The sequence below is a fragment of the Balearica regulorum genome, chromosome Z (assembly GCF_011004875.1).
Source record: "Balearica regulorum gibbericeps isolate bBalReg1 chromosome Z, bBalReg1.pri, whole genome shotgun sequence".
In the NCBI taxonomy this organism is placed as follows: Eukaryota; Metazoa; Chordata; class Aves; order Gruiformes; family Gruidae; genus Balearica; species Balearica regulorum.
In genome coordinates, this window is record NC_046220.1 from 60,159,256 (window position 1) to 60,180,626 (window position 21,371).

A 21,371-nucleotide genomic window follows, 5' to 3' on the forward strand; every position below is an offset into this window, starting at 1 on the left:
CCAATTTCTTCATTTCCGTGTTGGGTATGATCACTCTCTTTCTTTTATAAGAGGAGAAGCAGGTGGATGGATGATAGTTTAAAATTCAAGAAAGCATTCACAAAGCCAAGTGCAGACTGCAGCTCTGCTGATGCCTGCATCACACACCTTTACAGTAAGTCATCATCCCTGGGCTCTAGGAATGGAGGAAAAGGGAATAGAGAAAATCAAAATGACCTCAAAAAAAGTAATGGTGTTTCCTGTTGGGCCTAATTTTTGTCCTGTATCCTTTCAGTCCTTTGCTCCTGAATAATTCATGTTTTGATTACCATCAGGAGTGTCTCCCGCCCCCATGATGTTTTCAACCCATGAGCCATACCCAGCACAGCCAGAGATAGGGAATGAGCAATGCAAAGGCCTTGCAAGCAACATACAGCCGTCCTCAAACATGTGGAAAACCACAGAGGAGACTCTATAGATCCAGCACTGCTTTATTTTGAAACAGAAATGACTGAAATCTTCCAGACAGTTTGCAAACACCCATCAAGAGTCACCTGGCACCTGGCTATGCATTAAACCACAAGCATGTTCAGGTGCATTGTGTCCCACGGGCTCTGTGAGGCAGGTTGTGGCTGTGCACAGACACTGTTTCACTTTTCTGTCTTCCAGCAAACTTCTGTCAGGGGCTTAGAAACTGCCAGAAAAGTACAGTCCTGCCCTATAATACACCTCCATTTGAGAAATCCTTGCCCCTGCCCATCCCCAGATGCATTTCAGATGTCACCTGGGAGCCTATGACCACAAAACTTGAACCTCTGACCCATGGATTTGTTACTCTGCTGTCTGAAATCAAGCCCTCTCTGAGTGTACCAGGGCTACCCTGCAGGGAAGCCATGAACACAGGCACGTGTCCTGCTCTCTCACAAAAGCCCTTGGAAAGGGGCATCAACATGGGACAGGCCTATGTGGGCACACCCCACTCCAAATTTGCCCTGCAGATTGTGACAGTGTCTTCCTGGCCTGGCAAAAACTCTGTTTGTGGAGAGTGAGAGTTTCTCTGAAGAGCAAAAATTGCAGGAGAGGGTCCTAGGCTTGGTTTGTCATCTCTCTTCACAGCCCGTTCTGCCAAAACGCCAGAGGGGAGGTGCCTTGGCCTTTCACGTTGTAGGATTGGGGTTTTTTAATTGCTTTTTTCCTTCCTTTTTAAATTGCTTTTTTGTAGTTGTTGATGATGATGGAGTTGTATTTTTCCTTTTTTTCCTTTCTCTGCTTCAATTTGCCTTTTTTTTTTCCTTTTTCATTTTTTGGTTTTGCTTTGCTTTGCTTTTTTTGCTTTTTCTTTGCTTTTTGCTTTGGGGACTTCCCCCCCCCCCCCCCCCCCCCCATTAATATCTGGCGTGGTTTTTTCCTTTCTTTTTTTTTTCCCCTTTTTTTCTTTTTTCCCACCTTTTTTGTTTGTTTGTTTCTTCCTTTTACTTTCTTCCTTTCTCCTTGCGCTTTTTTTTTTTTAAATTTTTTTTTTTTTTTCCTTCCCCCTCGCGGCTGTACCTCGCCCGCGGCACACGCACGTCTCCCCGGCGGCGGCGGCGGCGGCGGGGCCCTTCGCGGAGCCGCCCCGGGTGGCCTCGGCCCCGAGCGGGGCGGGCGCGGCGGCGGGCGGCAGCGAATCAGCGGGGCCCAGGCCGCGCATAAGAAGGGCGGGCGGCAGCCGGCGCCGTCCCTCCCGGCGGCGGCAGGATGCACCATGAGGAGCAGGCGCCCCTGCAGCGGCCCCGCTATGGCTGTGAGTGGGGTCGGGGGGGGGCGCGGGAGGCGCTTCGGGCCTTTTATTTATTTTTTTTTTTTCTTTTGGTCCCTCTCCCTTGCTGACTTTCTCGGTTTAATATTAAGAAGAGGGATTTGAGGGAAAATAAAACCCGCCCAGCAAACTCTTGCAGCGCTCCGACTTGTTCTAGGTTAGCTCGCAGCGAGCTCCGGCTGGGTTTTGAACAGGTTTTCATGCGGCTAGGTTTTGTTCAGAAACTTTCTGAATGGATTATGGCTGTAAATTCCGCACTGCAACTTGGGAGCTTTAGTTAGAGCTGGAGCTTTTGGCTTTAACTTTGTAACATGGTGTTATAGGTATCGCTTTGCGTTGTAACTTTATAACTTGAGTTGTGACTATAGCTTTGAGTTGTAACGTTGTAACCTTTGGATTATAACTGTGGAATTTAGGATTATAAAATTAAAACTTTGCTTTCGAATTTTATAACTTTGGCTCAGAACTTTGTAACTTTAAATAACAACTGGGGTGAAGCGAGAAGCAGTGCAGGTGCCAGGCATCTCTTTTCAGATGAGCTGTATTTACTTCCCAAACCTGTATTTAAGAAAAGACCTGAAGCACCTTCTCTCTTCCTGCTGCAGGGCTCTCTCAGCATTGCTATGCCGTGCTGGGATCCGGCACCGGGCTGGATTCCTGTGGGCAGAGCGGTGCAAGCCCTTGGCTTTGCCATTGCTGTAAGAAACTTCTCTGATATTTCAGGCGTTACAAAATGTGAACATGCAAATTATTTGCAAAGCTCGCAACAGCCCTGGCATCCTGCGGTGAGCAACTTCCCAGGTCTTAGCATAGCAGCTTTGTTTAAAAATGGTTCTGAAACCTCTTTTTTGAAAGAAGCACAAAACCGCTTGACAATATCAGGGATTCTTTGACTTCCACCCAGGACAGACAGAAAAGGTGGTGTTTGGCCGTGAGATCTTCAGACTGGAGGATGCCATGCCCTGCTGAGCATTTCCCTCTATTGATGCCTGTCACTTGGGGCAGTCTGTGGAACTTGCCTGTAGATTTCATTTTTCATTTGTACTGCCTAGTAGGTGTATGAGAGACTTTTGAAGGTGTTTTTACGGTTGTCAGTACTGTTAACATTTTTTGGAGTGTTTACTGCAGACATAGGCTGGGTGCCCATGCTAGCCTGTTAGTAAAGGTGAACATTTTGCTTGTGAAGCCAGTCTCCCAGTCAGCTGCTGTGCCATTGCCTGTGTCAGAGCAGCACCTGGGCAGTGTGCTGTTTGGTGCTCCAGCCCCAGGCTGGTGCTCTGTCTGCTTGCATGACATGCAGAAACTCCTCAAATGGATGTGGTGGGCCCATCAGGCCCCCAGCAACAGGGGCTTTCCTGTGCAGATCTGGTCTGGCTCATATCAAAACAGGTGAGTCTGGATGTGCGGCACTTGCTAGTCTGCCATAAAGTCCAACATGGTCAAAGATGAGTCTTTGACTCGAAGCATAGGGGTCATCCTTTGTGCCTTGGTTTCTGCCTGGGCACTGGTGATTTACCTTATTGCCTGAGCTGCTCAGAGTATTTTAAGAATCTCAGGCCTTATTTATTGTGGGGACAGAATGACCATGTTCAGGATGCTGAATACAGTTTTGAAGATATGGTCTGTCCTCTCAGTTTTTATGCTTTGCTGTGATGGTTCAGAGCTTTTTGCTGTGGTTACCGGGGACAAGTTGGTGTTTCCAGTTGTAGCCACTCCTTTGGTGCTTGATCTCCTGTCACAGGGACAGGAGTGGATGACAGCATCCTTCCTGGCTTTTCTGATGCCATCTTTCCTCTGATGCTGCCTGCTTGCTCAGGCTCCCATGGCTAGTCTGTCCTTCCCAGAGTGAGAGGCTGTGGCTGTACCGTGCTGCATCCTCTTTTTCAGGATTTTTTTTTTTTTTTTTTTTTTTTTTTTTTTTTTGCTGCAGAAACCTTTGAGATAACATTCCTTTCAAGGGACTGGGCAGACTTCTCAAACATGCCATGTTGATGCCTACATTTTTAAGAAAATATACCAGAGAACTCCATACACCAAAGAACACACCATAGCCTTATCTGTAGTGATATTACAAATATGGGTGCACACTTGGTTTTTTAACCTGTGTCTAAAAAACCAAATATGCTTCATATGCACTGTATTTGCCTGCCATTTTGGAATAAGGACAGAAGCAGCATCTTAGGGGAAAAAAAAAAAAGGTCCCTAACTAGAAAATTTACAGTAGCATTATCTGAGCTCTTATGAAGCCCATCATAAGTTTTATGTTCTCTGTATACCTAAAGCTGCACTTTGGATCACTGACAAACAGTTCCCTGTGTTGAACACCACATCTACGTTGGGTTTCCTAGAAGAGTTAATAAGTTGTCCAAGTTAGGTTATCAAATTGCTAAGACTCCTTGCTTTAGCGTCCTAGTACTGTTTTAAACATTCAACTTAGCTTGGACTTTTGACTTTGGCTTCATGCTCCTGGCAGAGTTCGTGTGTTGCTGTGAAGAAGGTTAGCATTTTACTAAGATGATTATCTGCTAGGAACTATATGAACCAGTGTGTGGTTATCAGTAACATTTCATTTTGATAACTAGAGAGGAAGACACATGCAAATCTTGGCTACAAAATATAGCCTTGATGGATACCACTGGGGGGAAAAGGTGTCCCTGAGCATAAGACCTTGTCGCACAAAGTGGATAACTAGGAAGACATATCCCAAACTTAAAAACTATCTTTGCACTGTGAGTTTTGCTGATGTAGTAACTCAGATAAACATCTAGAAAAATTTCTTAGAACTGATCATTTCATCTTTGAAGTCAGAAATAGCTGAATGAAATCAAAGAGGAGGATCCATTTCTGGGTCAATGCTAGTTCAGAATGAACATGGTTCTTTGGGAGAAACAGGAGCTCAGAGCAAAGTCTTTGAGCCTTCTTTTAGCCTGTTAGGGCCAAAGCCCTGTGGCTCCCTGGACTGCTTATTGAAAGGTGCCTCCACCTCTACACCCTGTCAATAGCTTAAAAAAGATGCAGAAGAGGTTTCTGTTGGTGATCCATTGAGTCTTTCACATAATTATGTGCAGTACCAACTCAAGTGAGATCATACAAGCACAAGGAAGCAGCTTATACAGCAGAAACCCTGTTAACAGGCACACTGCAAGTGAATTTATGTAGCTGGTTTCCAGTCTGGCTACAGCTGTTGCCTGGTTTATTTCTCAATCCCAGCACAATCAGATGAAGAAGTTTACAGAACTGCAGAGTATTGGGACTTGTAATACAACTCAAGATATGAGCCATTTTTACAACAAAAATGCTTGGTGCTGTTGAAGATTATGAAGACAAAAAAGATAGATCTTGGATGTGCTTCACAGATTAAATGTGAGGTTTTGAACATAGGAAGACAGCAAATCCAGCAGCAGTGTGTCTTTGAGAATGCCTTTTTTTCTAACACTCTCAGGTCCTTTACAGCTCATTTCCCCTGAAACCTGTGTGCAGAAACAAATACTTAATTTTTTAAGAAATGACCGAATGGCTTCACAGCACTTCCAGGAATGCAATAAAGCTACAGTGAGTGAGGTCATGAGTGTCTGGATTTGCAAAGGATTTCAGACATTTCCATGCTCAGAGTAGCTAAATTAACATATGCCCAATGTCCCTGTATGTGAGAGAGAAACTAGATGCTTCAGCATCATCAAACACATCTATTGGAGACTAGCATCTTCATCTCTCCCATTGAAGCTGGAAAGTCAGCTTCCCTGTATTTACCCATCTATGCCCAGTGGAAACTTGACTTTGGTATCCACTAATGAGGGCGTTGCTTGTACTTCTGGTCCTGGCTCCCAGGACTGCTTCTGTTTGGCACTAGGAGCTAGGAGATGAGACAAATAAGCAGCATGAAGCTTCATGAGTGAGAGCTGCCCTGCCTGTGGAGACAGGCAGGGCAAACCTAAAGCGAAATACAGCCTATGGCTCTCTATGAAACTGCACCTAGCTTCTTTCTTTAGCAGGATGTGAAAACTTGCAAACCAGTGGCTTTTCAAAAAGCATTCATCTTCAGAAACTATAAATTTGTCTCCATGTCTATTAGGCACAGGGAAACAAATGTTTTTTTTCAATTTGAGAGGAAAAAAAAAAAATCTTTTTGTAGAAGTTCCAGAGGATTTTTCTAAGTGAAAACAGATGGGGTTTTTAAAGCTTAAAAAAAAAGCTTAACCGTATCCTATGCATATATATTCTTTTGGGTGTATACTTTCTTGCTTATGAGAACACTTTCCTTCTCCTTTTTTATTGATGGGTGTAATTTGGCAACCAAATACACTGTTTATCTCTTCCACTCTTTTGTAGGTTGCTAATAATTAAACTGCTGAATGAGAACTTGAAAAGTTTAACTGCTTTGTTTAACCAAGTGCACATAAATCATTCGGTAGGAGTGGTTCTCTGTGTGCTTTTTGTACAAAGTAGGCTCATCTCCCCTGAAGTCTCTTGGTAAAGAAAGGACAGAGCTATGTTACAGCATGCTAAAAGCTACTTGAACACTGTTGAAACAGGAAATATTAATATTGTGCTGGAAACGGGATTTATAGCACACGCGAGTGTGCTAGGTCAAGTCCAATACTTGACGCAGAGAATAGGAAGTATGCAGATTTGCAGCTTGCCTCCTCTGTTCAGTGGTGTTTCTGTTACGTAGTTGTCCTAGCTCAAGATTTGCTTGATACTGCTGCTGATTTAAGCTGACTATGATTTACTAGGAATAATCTTACATGAAGGTGGAATAATAAAATGCCTGGCAGTGATAAGCAGGACTGGGTCATATTTCAGTGAGATGATAAGCGAGTGTGCTGTCCTGTGCTCTGCTCCTTGCAGGAAATTATTAACCTGCTGTGTTTGTTTCACTTGGTCAAGCTGTTTTGGGGTTTTTGGAACAGGTATCCTTGAACTGCCACGTGTGGAATGAAAGAGCAGGTGCTGGACAGAGGAGAAGTGGTGCTCACCCTGGCCTGAGGATCTTGATTGGGGATGGCAAGGGCTGGGTGACTGCATCCTGGGGAGAGGAGGCAAGCGGGGAAGAATGCCTGCTATGGGCATCTCGTTTGCTGATCCTTGATGAGTTGGGACATGAGCTGTGCCCGCGTGGCTCGTTCATGGATCAGCACTTCCTGTACCTCGGTGCTTGCATTCACCTTCGGAAAACTGTGATGTCCTCTTCAGCCTGGTGCCAGCTGGGTTTTGAAGAGAGTTGTCTGCAGGACATGTACTGCCTTATCTTCACAGCTGTGGGGAAAAGGGGGCTGCTGAGCACCTGGAACAGGGGCAGGTTTGTGCTAGTGCCCAACACCTTGCCCCTGGCACTGCTCCAGTTGTGTTTTACCAGCTGCTGTGGCACTGGCCAAGGGTACCGTGGTCTGTGGTAGTGATGGGCTGGTGGGGCAGGCAGTGCCTACAGGGTGCTCTGTGGTGGCCAAGGGCCTTGGTAGGGTGTCAGGGTGGCCCATGTGGCAGGAGAGGGAGGAGATGGGGCCATGGTCCTTGTGTGGAAGTCTTTGGAGTGGAGAAAAGGGATGCTTTGGTTTGGAGATCAACTTCCCTGGTACCCATCAAGAAGTGAGATAGTGAAAAAGGTGGTGTTTATACAAACTCTGCATGGCTCCCAAATAACTTTTGAAATATGTAAACAAACAAACAGTCATTAAGAACCTGTGCTGGTGGCCAATTTCAGTGTTAAATTACTGATTTGTTCAAATGCATATGCACTAGCAAGAAACACTTACCTGGAGGAATTATGTCAGTTCTTCGTTATCACTTATTGCCCAAGTTAAGAAGTTGGCCAGGTATAAATTCTTCAGCAGTCAGATTCAAGCAGCACCTTAGAGCTCTGACTCACAACTGCTGGCAAAACACTGCCAACCCCTCAGGACCTGCTGCCTCAAGGTGTGGTGCCTGCCCTGCCTGCCAACCAGGCTCCAAAGCTGGCAGAAACTACTGTCCTCATCCCAGGTGCTTCTCATGGCTTGGGTATCAGGGTAAGCAGTTTGCAGCTTCAGCTAAAGTGGCTGATGAAGGATGTGGTCCCTGCCAGTCCTCCCTTGTGGACTCTAACCTGGTTCTTTCAAAGTGCAGTAAAAGCTCTTGTGACATCTAGCAAGGTATTTAAATTGGTTCTTGCCAGGTTCCAAAGTCTGATGGGAAATATGTAGTCATGCGTGCTATCTGTCCTCTACTGACTGTTCCTCCTGAAAATCAGGGTATCCTTCTGCATTTGTGCTTGATTTGTAAAGCTGCTCATTACACTTGTTATTCATAGGATTGGAGCCTCACAGCTTCTAGAAGCACAGCCCAGATTAATTCAGGGGCAGATGGAATGGGAAATGCCCTAACTCTGTACAGAAATGTGCTTCATTAAGGCAACCAATTGTTTACAGGATTGTAATGTCAAACTATAGGCCAGTAAATGTTTTACTTGTGTTTTTAAAGGGACATTTCAAAGGTGTTCTGGGGAATCACAGATAAGTACAGGGGGCATCTGTTTGATAGTTGAAGTGATTAGAAACAAGGTAAAAAGCTTGAAAACTAAACAGGTTTGCTTTGCTGAAAACATGAGCCTGTATCTAGGGTCATCTTCTTTCATGAGAGAAGTTGCTGTTTTTAACTGGTGTTAATTACATTGGGATCCTAGCTCCCACCTTGCTGCTGGCTGTTGCAGCTGGTGAAGTTTCGACAGCCTGAACTTGCTGAGGTGCCTTCAGCTGCTCTGTCAGGCTGCTGTGGTCTTCACTTCTTGCCAACACTCATATGATTGTATGGAGACCTAAGCTGTCAGGAAGCTAATCTCTCCTTGCAGAGCTAATTTGCATTGCCGGATTTGCAGTCACTTCAGGCCTGTGCTGGGACTGGCTGCAGATCTCAGCTGTGCCTGCTGGCCCAAGGCGGGGGGAACTTTCTGGCCAGGTGGGACGGTGGCAGCCAGAATTTAAATGTGTTTAAATTGCTCTGGAACCGCACCCTGAAGCTGTGGTTTTGCATGTTCTTTCAGTCAACTCTGCTGGTGGAAGAAGCAACCTTGACTCCTTCTACAAGATTATTTTTGGCTGGAGTAGGTCCTCAGTCTGGCTCGCAGCATGAACCCGCAGGCAGGTCTGCCAACACGATGTAGTAGCTGGAGCAAGGATGAGCACAAGTGGTTGAGGGAATGGCAGGTTGAGTTGATTTAAGTTGTGTTACTGCTGCATGCAGAGCTCTGGAAAGTATGTGTGCAGTGGGGCAGCAAAATGTGCAGGCAGCACACGAGTGTGGACTGGGGCACATGGGAAGGAGCAGCATGCATGACTGCGGTCTCTTCCCCCCCTCACCCCCCCGCAGCCTCTGCTGCAGTGTGACTGCCACCCTGGTATCGCGCCTGCCTGCCAGGGCTGGGGCTGCTCTCAGGTCTCCTGCTGCCCAGGGAGTTTTGAGTTAGAAATGTTTTTTGAGGGAATTTCATCTCTAGCACTGTAGTTTCATAAATGTGTTAGTATCAGTAAAGGCATGGCAGTGTTCACCAGGCAATGCCACAGCAATAAGAAAATAGCATAAATACTGGACTACTTGAATAAGAAAGAAAAGTAAATGCTTTTTCTAAATAAAGTAAGATTCAAGATGCTTTTCCAACCTTTTTCCTTTGGTAAAATTACTCTTGCAGGGATCTCAAAACTGTAGGGATAAGATGTGATTTGTGGTATGTGCTGTTTATTTCTGGGATTTTTAGTTTTTTGAGCCCATCTGATTTACCCAATGAATAGCTGGCTGGCCTCTGTTCAGTAGTAAAGAAGTCTGAAATTCCATATGTTCTCAATACAATAAAGCAGAATAAATAATGCATTGAAATATCAGTATGAATATGTGCTGGTGTAACTGAAAAGGAACATATTATGTTTAGATGAAAAAGGTCAGCTGTTTTTACAAAACCAGGCATGTGGTAAACAAACATGATTTCACTACATCTGAGCTTAAAGTTGTTTTGAATACTGCTTTTCAGACCACAGCAGAGCACAGATTTCTTCACTGCGATTTAGTGGAGCCTGGGAGATGAACTAGCCTTGGTTTGGCATTGAAGTTGTGTGGCAGTTGATTCCCACTGAAGGTGGGCGGACAGCTTACCTGCAAGGATTGGACATGATTGCCTGCCACTTTGAATTTATATCACTCTGTTTAACAAATGGGTTAAAATGCTCCAGAAAATACACAGCTTTTATCACATATAAAGCAAGCTCTTTGCTTGTGCTCTGATTTTTATCTTCATATAGATCACGAGAAGTAAGACCACATGGTTTTGCTGAAGATTTCACTGATCTGAGCTATTTTAGAACAAAATGAATCAAATTTCTTAGTATTGTGGGTAGCAACAGGCAAAACAAGAGCTGGTGCTTCCTATAACACTGAACCATGGCAATAACACTCAGTAGTCGTGTCGTCGTCCCCCCCCCCCAACAAAATTAAGTAGCTCCATAATGGTTTACAGTGGCTTCTGATAAAAATAGAGGTGAATTTCTGTAACATTCATCTGTATACTTTTTCCTAAAACTATGGTGGGAGGGTTCTGACTGGTAGGCTGCTTCCGTCCAGGCTGCAAATGATGCCCATTGACAGGCTTATCTGGACTCCACAAAAGGGTGAAGAAATGAGCAGTCAAGATTTTTGGGCTCCTATAGCAGTAGCAGAATTGGTCTGCACTAGCTTTCTGGGCACATTTGAGATGCAAATTTACATCTGAGCAAGTTATTTAAATTTAATTTCCTCAAGTTCTAAAGTATAGATTTTCCTGGATGTTGACCATTTGCATGAAAACTGTTACCGTTAGGTAGAAGTATTTTACTTGTGCTCACTCTTGACAGCCTTTAGCATACAGGACAGGAGAAGCAAAAATACAGCTGATGAACAAGGCTTGTTATGACACAGGGTCTCCACAGAAACAGTTCCCATACAGAACAGGAATGGCAGAGGCTCACCTGGGCACAATACTGCTGATGGAGTAGCTATTTTTTTAGACTGCTCTGCTCCCTGTAGCAGCGATAAATGCCCTATTATAATGAGGCTGACCATGGAGCGTGAGCTGGACATCAGGGCAAAGCTTGGAGGAAGAACCATTACAAGTCCTAGCAAAAGTCTTGGTTTTTGAAGTAGTGCTTCAATGAAGAAAACAGACTGTGGCTACACAAAAGATAAGTCATTTGAGCATGTGAAAATCCTTGTTGGGTAGAAACTTCAAAACTTGCAAACACATAGCTTAATTTGATGTTAAGTTTATGGATGTTGGCTGTATATGGTTGCCATAACAGTGACTGAAAGCTAGTTACACTTCCTTTATTTTAGTGGTCTTGGGATTGCTATTTCAAGCAGGATGCTTGTTTTGGGGTGTTTATACAATGCTTCTGATATGCTCCTGATAATTTATTCACCAATGATACTTAGCAGTGCTTTCATCAGTGGAAATGGATTCAAGGCAGTGAGGAGGTTGACCTGTGGTCAGTATTTGCTGCATTAATCCAAACTTTACTTTGGAATGGGCTATGGAGTAGACACAAGCAAATAAACTGAAAAATTAAGTTCTTCAATATGAGATTGACAAAGTTTTGTGTCAGTTTAGAGGAAATATGAATTTAGTAGAACTAATAAAATTATACTTAGAAACTTGTGAGTGTGTGATTTGGGTGAAAACTTATCTTGCGAGTGCAGCTGTCAGTGACTTGTTCTGGAAATGGAAATACTCAGTTTAGTGATAAGTTAGGAGGAACATCTGGCTCACTCCATATCTGATGATTTTGCAGTGATATGTGCAATGGTAGATGTGTCATTGTCACTGAGAGCAGTTTTGAGTCTCAGTATTTAGGTACTGGATTTACTGAGTGGAAGGGTGTGGTTTTGTCTGCTCTTTTCAAACCTTGCTCATGGGTCTGTGACTAGAGACTGAAATCTTTTGCGCTTTCGTTCTATCCTATGGTTCCAGCTCTTCATGATAAAGCAAAAACTAATTCTTATTACTGGGTATGTATGTAAATGAGAAGTAAGGGCTGGAGCTGTCCAGAAGCAGTGTAGGCAATAGCCCCACAAGCAAGATTCGCCTGCCTGTGTACTGTGCTCCCAAAGTGACCTAGCAGGGAGCACTGGGAGGAGGTTACCTTAGAGCCAGTGGTGCCAGCTCCAATAAGTCTGCAAGCACTTGCTTGCCTGTGGTGGAGTGGAGGCAGCCAAGCAGGCTTCAAGTGTCAACTGAGGTCATTGCTGGCATGGGACTGCCTCTGAACTGGTTATTTGTATGGATACACTGAGTTTGCCTTCCTCCTGCTAAAATGTATTGTCTCACCTGTCAAGCAGGAGCAAAGTAGGTGTGTGTCCATTCCCTGTGCCTTTCTGCACCTGTGTGGGCCAGTGCAGTGGCAAGGCCAAGAGGTTTTAGGGTGAGATTCTAGTTTGTGAATATGATGCTGCAATTACATCCTCTTTTTTTTTGTGGTTCCTGCTTGTGCTGGGCCATTTCAGCTGCAGAAAAAGCTGCTGTGCACAGTGGTTTTGGCAGTTGTTTCACAAGCAGCTCAGCTGCCTTCCCAGGGTAGCCAAGAATGTTGGAGGGAGGGCAGGAACTATTCAGTCTCTGTCTCTGGGTGCCCAGGAGTCCTGCTCATCACTTAAACTTACTGTACCCATATGTTGATGTTCTGTATCATACAATATTTCTTGGGAATTTTAAACCATTTTTTGTGTTAAAATTGTCCAATCTCATTCTACGGCTCTGTAGATGCAAACTAAATTTTCAGATGTATTATCCCTAATGCTAAGTTTTTTCTTCCCACTAAGATTAGAAAAAAGCTATTGTGCCTTTAAATCGAAGAATTTGAATTACAAACTTCAAAGATATTATGACTGTAAGAATTATTTAGGAATGATAAACAAGACAGAGAAATGTGTTCTCCAAGTTTAAGGCTGCAAACCTCATGGCATATGTACGTTTCTATTCACATGCTTGTGTTTGTGTCTTGAAGGAAAAATGTGCTGCAACACTTCAGGTGTTTTCTGGAGCTTCTTTCAGAGTATGGAGAGAGTGAAGCAGATCATTTGTTCAGACCTTGGTAGGACTCTGCAAAAGACTGGCTGGGGAAGGAGCAGGAAATATGAATTGTCAAAGGAAGAGTTAAGACCAGATATCAGGGCAGAGTGTTTCTACACTGCAGTCTTTCTCATGGTAATTTCAAATTAACTCAGTGCTTAAGTTATGCTCTTACGACTTTTTCTAGACAGGTGTTTCAGTCCTCCTGAGTCTTATAGTTCAGACCCTGAGACTTAAGTAGTTCTTGCCTGAGTTATTCAGTGACACTCAAATACAGCTTTCTCCTCAGGTTCTCTTTGTCTTTCACTCCAGCATTTCCTTCTGTTCTTTAAGCTACACCTTACCACATTTCTTCCAGCTGGTTACTGTACTGTGAGTTTGCTTGTAAGGAAGCTTTTTGATGTTAGCCTCCCAGTGATCTGAATATTGAATCCATTTGGCAACTGTTCCCTCCCAAACAGAATATCTTGCTGGACTTTTTTTCAGGAGGTGAGAGGGCCTCTTTCCTTCCCCTCTCTCATTCCCCTATCCATGTTTTTTCTAGTCTTCTTCCTTTATCACAGCTAAGAGTAGCCCTTCCTTAACTAACCTCCAGCTAGTAGGGGTTTACTACAAGGGTATCTATAAATCACTGTTCTGGTCTCAGACTGTAACACAGATAAGGTTTTTGACACTTTCAAGACTGAAAAAGAAATTGGACAAGGTTCTGATTTAGCAAAAAATCCTGTGCAGCATTTGCAGGGTGTTATCTTAATTGGTTACAGTTTAAATGGCCATCAGTCTTTTGAATTTCTACTAAAGAATAATGACAGTGACTGAAAACCTCAGTGTTACGTTCTTCCTTGTGGACTTCAACTAGTTTGCCTTTTGTTGAAGCATCAGTAGCTCTTGTCAGACATGCTTACCTTCTTCAGGCCCTAGGGTCCCCCTTTGCCACAGTAAGCCTCATACTTTATTCTGGTCCTGCATGTTGGCTAAGAGGTCTCAAACAACTTAATTTGGGTGATCTTAGCTGCTGTTCACACAGCAGAGCATCTAAACTGGCAGCAGTAGGAGTATGGTAGAGCCGTGGATCAGCATCAATGTGTGTGAACAGATGAAGGGTGGACAAATCTGAATTTGGGTTTCCTGCTGCCACTGTGGCAAGTTCAGTCTGTGCCCTGCCCTTCCTTGTGATGGTGTCCAACCCTCCCTTTCCTGTTCTTCTACTCTGCTTCTGCAGTGGCTTTCTGCCCCATACTTGATTCACAAATGTTTATGGGTGGGGTTGTGGCTACAGGGGTGGTGGTGTGACTACATATAATGAAAGTGGGCTTTGGGGTTCAGCAGAAGGCTGCAGGCAGGTATCCTTTTGCTGTTAACTTCTTGTGGCTCTGCTTCCAGCTCCTTGCATAGGGATGAATGCTTTTCATATGAGCTTTTCTCTTTTTTGGATAATCTTCAGAGTATTTCACCCTCCAAGTCACTCCTCCTTTTATGTAGGTGTGTGTATGCACTTGAGTTATTGCTATAACTGCAATTCTTTTCAGAGAAAAATGAAACAAACTTTCTTGTGCTAGAAGTAAATTTGATGGCACTTGTAGGCAAGAGCCTTACCATTTTCCTTCTGACTAAACCCAATTACAGAGTTGATACTGAGGCATGCTGTAGATGCTATGCCTTTCATAGTTGAGTAGTGTATTTTACTAGCCTGGCAATATTAAACTGTCCTTTTTATTATTTCATTTACATTCTGGTTGTGTTAAGTTGAACTGAGGTCACAGTAGGTAAAATGTAAGGAAATGGAATCCACATGGTAAAATTTTGGCTCTTTTATTGAGGATTGTTAATGTATATTGCTAATAAAAAGCAAACAGGTTAAAGTAATTCCAGTGAAATGAACATAGAAATGGTAAATGTGTCAAAATACATGGAATTTGAATTACAAGTTCCTTATTTAAGAAAGCAGTGAATTTATAAAGCTGACAGAGGAACCTTTCATGCTTTACTATTTGTTTCCTCATGAATTAACCTCTGGAGAAGGAAAGCCTGTTGGAAATTCCTGCTGGAATGTGCAATATTATTTTGAATGCCTCGAGCCTCCAGTGATGTGCTAATCTGACCAACCAGCCTTTTCAGAAAAATTGCTTCTTTGAAAGCCCGCATGAAAAATGTCACTCTTGCTGTAAGCATGTGGAAACTAAGCAAACCTTCCAGTCAGACCGACTACTTACTAGTGTAGCCTTTTCCAAGCTGCCTTCAAGCTTGGCCATGTTAACGGCTTTTGGACTAGACAAGTGCAGATAGGACAGCCTGTAAGGGAAAGAAATAACTTGTAATTGGTGTTCTTCATTTGAGTGTTTTCTCAGGCTTGCAACTTATTCAGGAACATAGACTGAAGGGTTACTAGCAAGGAGTTTTAAGGTCAACTGGGTAGCTCATAGAAAAGAGGTAGAGTTTAAAGGTGTTCTTTGAGCATCTGTACCTTGGGGAAACCTGTTGTGCACTTGAGGTGACCAGCTAGCAAATTATGCAAAGATAAACAGTACAATTTTATTAAGGAGTTATGTGAAGTATTGCTGGAGAGTGAGACTGGCAATTAAATGCAGGTGGAAGTGGTTTGGCAATAGGCTGATAAATTTTATTTCTTGTTTGTAATTGTAGATGGCAACACTTGAAGCTAACTGAAATTGTTTGGAATTGGATTTTCATATACTTCAACTCCATTACTCTGTCTCCTTGTTCTTCCAAACATATGGAACAATTATATTGAAGTTAAGACAAAATGAACCATGTTATTTTTCTGCACAATGTTAAAGGACCCTACTAGAAAAGAGATGGTCATCCTCTCTGTTAGCATTATACAATAAGATGTCAGAACTACTTAATGTCTTTTGATGTGTTGCCTCTACTAAAGTCTTGCTTGATGGTACTGTAAAAAGCCTGAGGTTTAAAAGTAGAGTAAAAGATGTGTATACCTATAAGCAGAAAAATGAATGTTAAACATTCTGGCAGTGCATGCGGTTACTTGCTGAATGCCAAAGCTGTCTTGTGTCTGTGTAGTTAAATGAGACTTTTTCTAAACTTTGTGGGAATTCAAGTGTCTTGAGCCATGTCTGAGGACTCCTACAGCCTTCTGCTGGTGTTGGCAATTGACAGACTGTGAAATTCAGCAGCTTTGACACTTGGCTCCAGAAGCATGGGCTGTGGTTGCTGATGCAGCACTGTATCCTTGGTATGATAGTCTGAAGGTTCGTGTATTATAGTAGTGCTCAGTCTCTGCAAATGGATATGGTTGGACTTTTGTAGTAGCAGATAGAGTGAAATAAGACCTTTTTCAAGGACTTGGGGAGATGAGGACTCAGGACAGTGAATGCATAGGAATAAGTCTCTATGAGAAAGCTTAAGAGAAGACTGGTTCAGCAAACACTTGTATATCAGGCTGCCTTTTTACTGGACTTCAGTACTCCCATGCTAATGGTGTGTGTTTGTTTTCCCTGTTGGCACAGTGTCTGGCAGTGCAATCTGGTCCAGAACAGTGGCCCTGTAGATCCTGTGTGACTCACAATTTGTGAGACCGGGTAACGTCTGTCTGCTGGCCAGAAGATTGTGTATTTCTGTACAAAAATCTGAGCCTGCATGCTTCAGACAATCTGCAAGTAGACTAGGAGATATATAGCTATTTTTAAGGGAAGGGGGGAGTACTTCAATGTTGGAAAGATCTGAAAAATGCCATATTGAAGAGCCTCATAATTTAATAAATCGTATTAGTCTACTATCTCAAGTGAATCTGCCCTCCAAGTTCACAGCTGTGGTAAATTTTTGAGTGCTTGCAGTGTCTGCCTTTGTGCAGAGCCTTGGGTTTTTTTCTGAGTAAATATTCAAGGAATGGACTGAATTCCCTTAACTGGAGCCATAGAAAATGGCTCAGGCAATCTGGTTTTATTGTTGTGGGACATGCATTAGCTGCTTGTGACTGTGCTCTTTGACAGAAGACTATAGAAAGCTGTTTTGATTGCAGCCTTAAAATTTTCATTCAAAAATAAATCTCTTCCAGCATAACAGTAGACCTGTAGGTACTAATTATCTTAACAGAACAACCATTTTTTTAGTAGCCTATTGAATGATCTTTGTTCACATAGTTAAAGTTGGCATATTTTCTTCTGCATATTTAATAAACTGTTGTGTTAGATACCTGTGAGTCAATATTGGGAGTGGAGGCTCGGGAAGGAACTCTTGCCTCTTTAGGTTTTAGCAGTGTTTTTCTGATATACCTGTACATGTAATCCTGTCCACGTATTTTCCAGTTGCCTGGCAGTGCTGTAAGCTCCTGCCTTACCGCAGCAAGGGCAGCTCAGAACATTGCCAGCTCAGACCTGCTCCGGTTACGGGGGTTGGCTGGTGCTGCCTTGGAGCAGGAGCAGCACCTGAACTGCCAACCTAGGAGTGACTGCGGAGCTGAACTGCCCTGGGCAGGCACTCCTGGGGTGCTGGGTACCTGAAACTACAAATCTTACTAGGAATAAAAAAATGACACTGAATTTATTTTCACATTAGGACAAAATAGTTATATGCTCACATATACCCAAATGTTTTAAGTCACCTTGAGCATCTAAAATGCAACTAGCTTTTTCTTGAAACTATAGCACTGAAGTGTGAAGGCAAATGCTTCACATTTGCAGCTTGTCTCATGGTACAGACATACATAAATGTGATGCTGCCTAGAGACCCTTGTACCAGGCTCAGATTTTACCAGGGCTGGATATGACCAGCAAAGTCTGCGGATGGGCTTGGGTGGAGTAAGCAGGAAGGTGTGGGGGGGATATGCTGAATTTGAAGAATGTCTCACCAGTGGACTGGAGCACTGCTTTGCCTTGCCTACTGCATGGCCAGGATAGCACACATCTAGGACTGCCAAATGGGGTTTAGCTAATGTTTCATATAAATAATCTGGTGAACAACTTTTATTCCAGCATTTTACAGCATTTGCTCATGCATCTCTTCTCTCTCAGTCCTGATTTTATGAATTATTTTCTGTCACTATAAGAGGATTTTGTCCTTGCCGTCCTCTGTTACATCCTATGTATTGAGCTCCCCTGTTGTTGTGCCAAAAGCTGCCCTCCTCCTTGTTCACGTCTCACTTTCTGTGGGGAAAAAGTCTTTAGTTGCAGGAAATTGAGCAGGATTGGCCCTGAGAAATAAGAAGTCTTTTGGTACATCTGTGGCAAACACCTTATTAAAGGGTCTGTCTGCTAGAAGAAGCCACGTGCTGTTCTGGAACTACTGCAGTTAGTCCTATGCCTGAGTGTGAATGAATGACCAGGAAACCTTAAACGCTGCTGTAGGTTTTGCACGTTTTTTTCCAGCCTTGGTTTAAGATAATATAAACTGTCTGTTTGGGGAATTGTTATCCCTGAATAACTTAGAATTATGCCTTGTAAATGTTCCAGAAATTAAAGCACATGTTACTTTTCCTTGCATGGTCTTTGGTTACATATTATAGAAGTTTCAAGTTTAGCTTAATTTAAAAATATAATCCATGGGCTCATTTCAAAACTGTTGCAAATTAAACCTATAAAAGACCTCTTATTTCATGTCATCTCAAGTATAAACATACTAATGGGAGAGATCTGGTAAGCACAGTGTTGATGTGGATTAACTCTGTGCCCGTGGGACCTCCAAAATCCTTGCTATGGTTGTGATAAGAGGGTTAACTGAACTTGGGCAACATTTACGCAGCCAGGACTGGTTCTTAAATTCCTGTGTAAACTGAGCATATCTTATGTGAACCTGAAGTTTTGCATCTCATTCCAGTCACTGTTAGTGACTCCAGTGGCCTTTGCACACTTGGGCTAATTACTAGTTTCAGTAATTATATTGCAGGTTCAGAAGTGGTGGCCCTATTTCTGAACACTTACTCAAATTCAGAAGGTTGAAATGCTTTTATGTTTTCTACTAATGCTGCGTCAGACTCAGTAAACGACGCTTGTGCCACGTTGACTGTAGGTGCATGGAGCACCTTGGGTTTTGTTGGCAGCTCTGCAGTCAGCAGCTGACAGAGCTCCAAGTATTTGTCAACAACTGGAGTAGCTGTCTTGGATCAGGGTGCATTTTTTTTGCAATCCATAACGAAACCTCAAACATCCACTAGTCCTAGCTACTGCCTTGCCTGTTCTTCTGCTTCTTCCATGATGGCGGTACATAGGACAAATATTTCAAACAAAGATGAGGGTGGATGTAAGTGCAATATCAGCTGATGGAAGATGCTGAAGTCTCTCAATCTCTGAACGCTCCCTAGTAAAAAGACTTATTTGTGAGAAATATGTGGAATGAGAATATGTAGGAAGTTGCTAATAGAACATGACTTTATTTCTATTGAATCAATTGTATGAAGAATTTACTTAGATAATTCATGCATCATACAGAGTGCCAGTCTGTTCTCATGTTTGTTCAAAATCAGGTGTAGTGATTTAAGCTTTAGCACTGCATGTTGCTCTATGCAGTGTTTTGTACATGCTCTTCCTTTAATGTTTTTCCATGAAGGAATATCTATAATGAGGGAACTTGGTGTCTTAGCACATGTGCTTTGTATGTATTGACTGTTGGCGAACAGGGTGGTAACATCTAAAATGAATTGAAATGGAGAGCTTTAGGCTAGCTATGATGGCACTTTTATTAGTTCTTGTCAGTAGTCCAGACATACTCTTAACTCTTTGAGGGAATATTTGATATTTTTTCCCTCTTTATTACAAATCACAAAATTGATGAATTGAATCATAAGATGCTATTTGAGATGCCTTTTTTCCCCTGTATAGCTTCTATGTAGTGTGCATGTGCCTTGTTCTGTGGTATTCGGATCTTTTCAGCTGCAACATCGTGTCTGCCTGGATCCTGCTTGGCCTTACCAAGTGGGCTGGAGGTCTTCAGGTGAAGCCCAGCCCTGCTTATTCTGCACATAACATCCTGTGTTGCAGCACTCTTTTCCCTTGTGAGTTGAGCGCTATTGAGAAGTTACCGATACAGTAGAAATGAGAAATGTGTTTATTTCATCAATATTCCCAGTCTTCTGACTAATACTTACCCTGTTAGGCAGAAAGACAGATTTCTGTCTTCCAACCAAGCTCATTTGTGTGTTGAAATTGGTGTGACTGGATTGATGGATGCATTCATAGACTGTCTGTGTGAGGTTATGGAAAGCCATATGCAGGGCTCTAGTCATAGACTGAAGCCTTTGCCAAAATATATTATAGTAGACTAGACTTCAAGGGCCCAAGTCTTCAAAGTAGTTTCCTCTGCAGCTCAGTCTCCGGGCCACGTCTATCCTACAGGTTGTCACTATTGTTTCTAAAAGTGTCTGTAACCATTTATTTGATGCGATAGCGCTGTTGCTTTGAAGCCAGTACGTGCTGGAGGGGGAAAGCGTGTAATCAATCTTATCAGAAGCCAGTGTTGCAAGAGACTACTCCCTGCATAAGCGCTGTAGGTATTGGCACTCCTTGTGTTCTGCCTTTTTGGTGCTCAGATATTCAGCCCAGAAACAGCTGCTTAGGCCCTGGCAGGAAAGAATTCTTATTTCCTACCTGTGAGCTGCTGATACAGTATCTTTTCTAGAAAGGATGTAGGTTTTCCACTTTTCAGTGTCTACAAATTACTTGTTCTTGCCTCTTGCCCTTTCCCCTTATTACTGGAGGGTTTCCTAAGCAGAACATTTACTACAATCTCATGATATCTGTCAGTGCCTTCATCTCTCTCTGAAGCAATATTTGCAAATAATTTTAATGAGGGATTTGAGGCTGGCCAGGGCTGCTTGATCTGGGATGTCCTTGTTGCGCATGGGAGGGACCTGTGGATGTGTAGATCCAGGACTAGATTGTAAAGCATTAGTGTTATCCAGGTAAATTCCTAGATTGATACTTATCAAATGGGTAGAGTGGTTTTCTTACTCCTACTTTCAGACAGGCTGCCTTTTTTGCTGCTTTGCTTATGGCTGTGGTGAGTTATGTTTGGAGGGCAGGAGCAAAAGGCTGTTTAGTGAGCTAAGAGGAGCAGGTCATGGGAGCTGTGTCATGGAGGGGGATGAAGACTTGGTCTGGTATTGGCTGTCTCATCCTGGCTGATGGGGCCACAGCCCAGTAGGATGGCCATCTGGACTCCTCTGGCACTTGTCTTCATCTTTGGGCCTTTCATAGCTGAGGGAGATATGATGTTTGAGAAGTGGCCCTGGAGCTGAATGTCACAAGTAATGAAGTGATATATTGAATTTCAGCACAGTTGCTCATCTATGCTTCTCCCTTGCTCTGGGGCACCAGGACCCCTCCACAGCAGAGGACCTGTGTCAGAGTGGGAGCAATCTGTCCTGGGTGTGCTGATGGTGGTGTGGGTAGGAGCAGCCTCCATAGCTAGTTTGCCAGGCTGGCAAACATCTGCATCTCATGTTTGCCTCCAAGCAAATGTTTTGGTTCATAGCAAGTGATGACCTGATTACAGTATCTGAGAACTCAGTGAGTCACGCTTATTGGAGCTACCAGACTTAAAAAGGACTTGGAGCAAGAC

General features: G+C 43.2%; 1 protein-coding gene across 4 annotated transcripts in view; it reads left to right on the forward strand.

Annotated features, from left to right (window-relative positions):
* Nucleotides 1–1,684: 1,684 nt before the first annotated feature.
* Nucleotides 1,685–21,371, forward strand: part of IQGAP2 (IQ motif containing GTPase activating protein 2) — a 126,455-nt gene continuing 106,768 nt past the window's right edge. For all 4 annotated transcript variants that reach the window (XM_075741144.1, XM_075741145.1, XM_075741146.1 and 1 more), the window contains exon 1: nt 1,685–1,762. In XM_075741144.1, the coding sequence (XP_075597259.1) occupies nt 1,717–1,762 (46 nt within the window). In that variant the 5' untranslated portion in view covers nt 1,685–1,716. The remainder of the gene's footprint in view (nt 1,763–21,371) is intronic.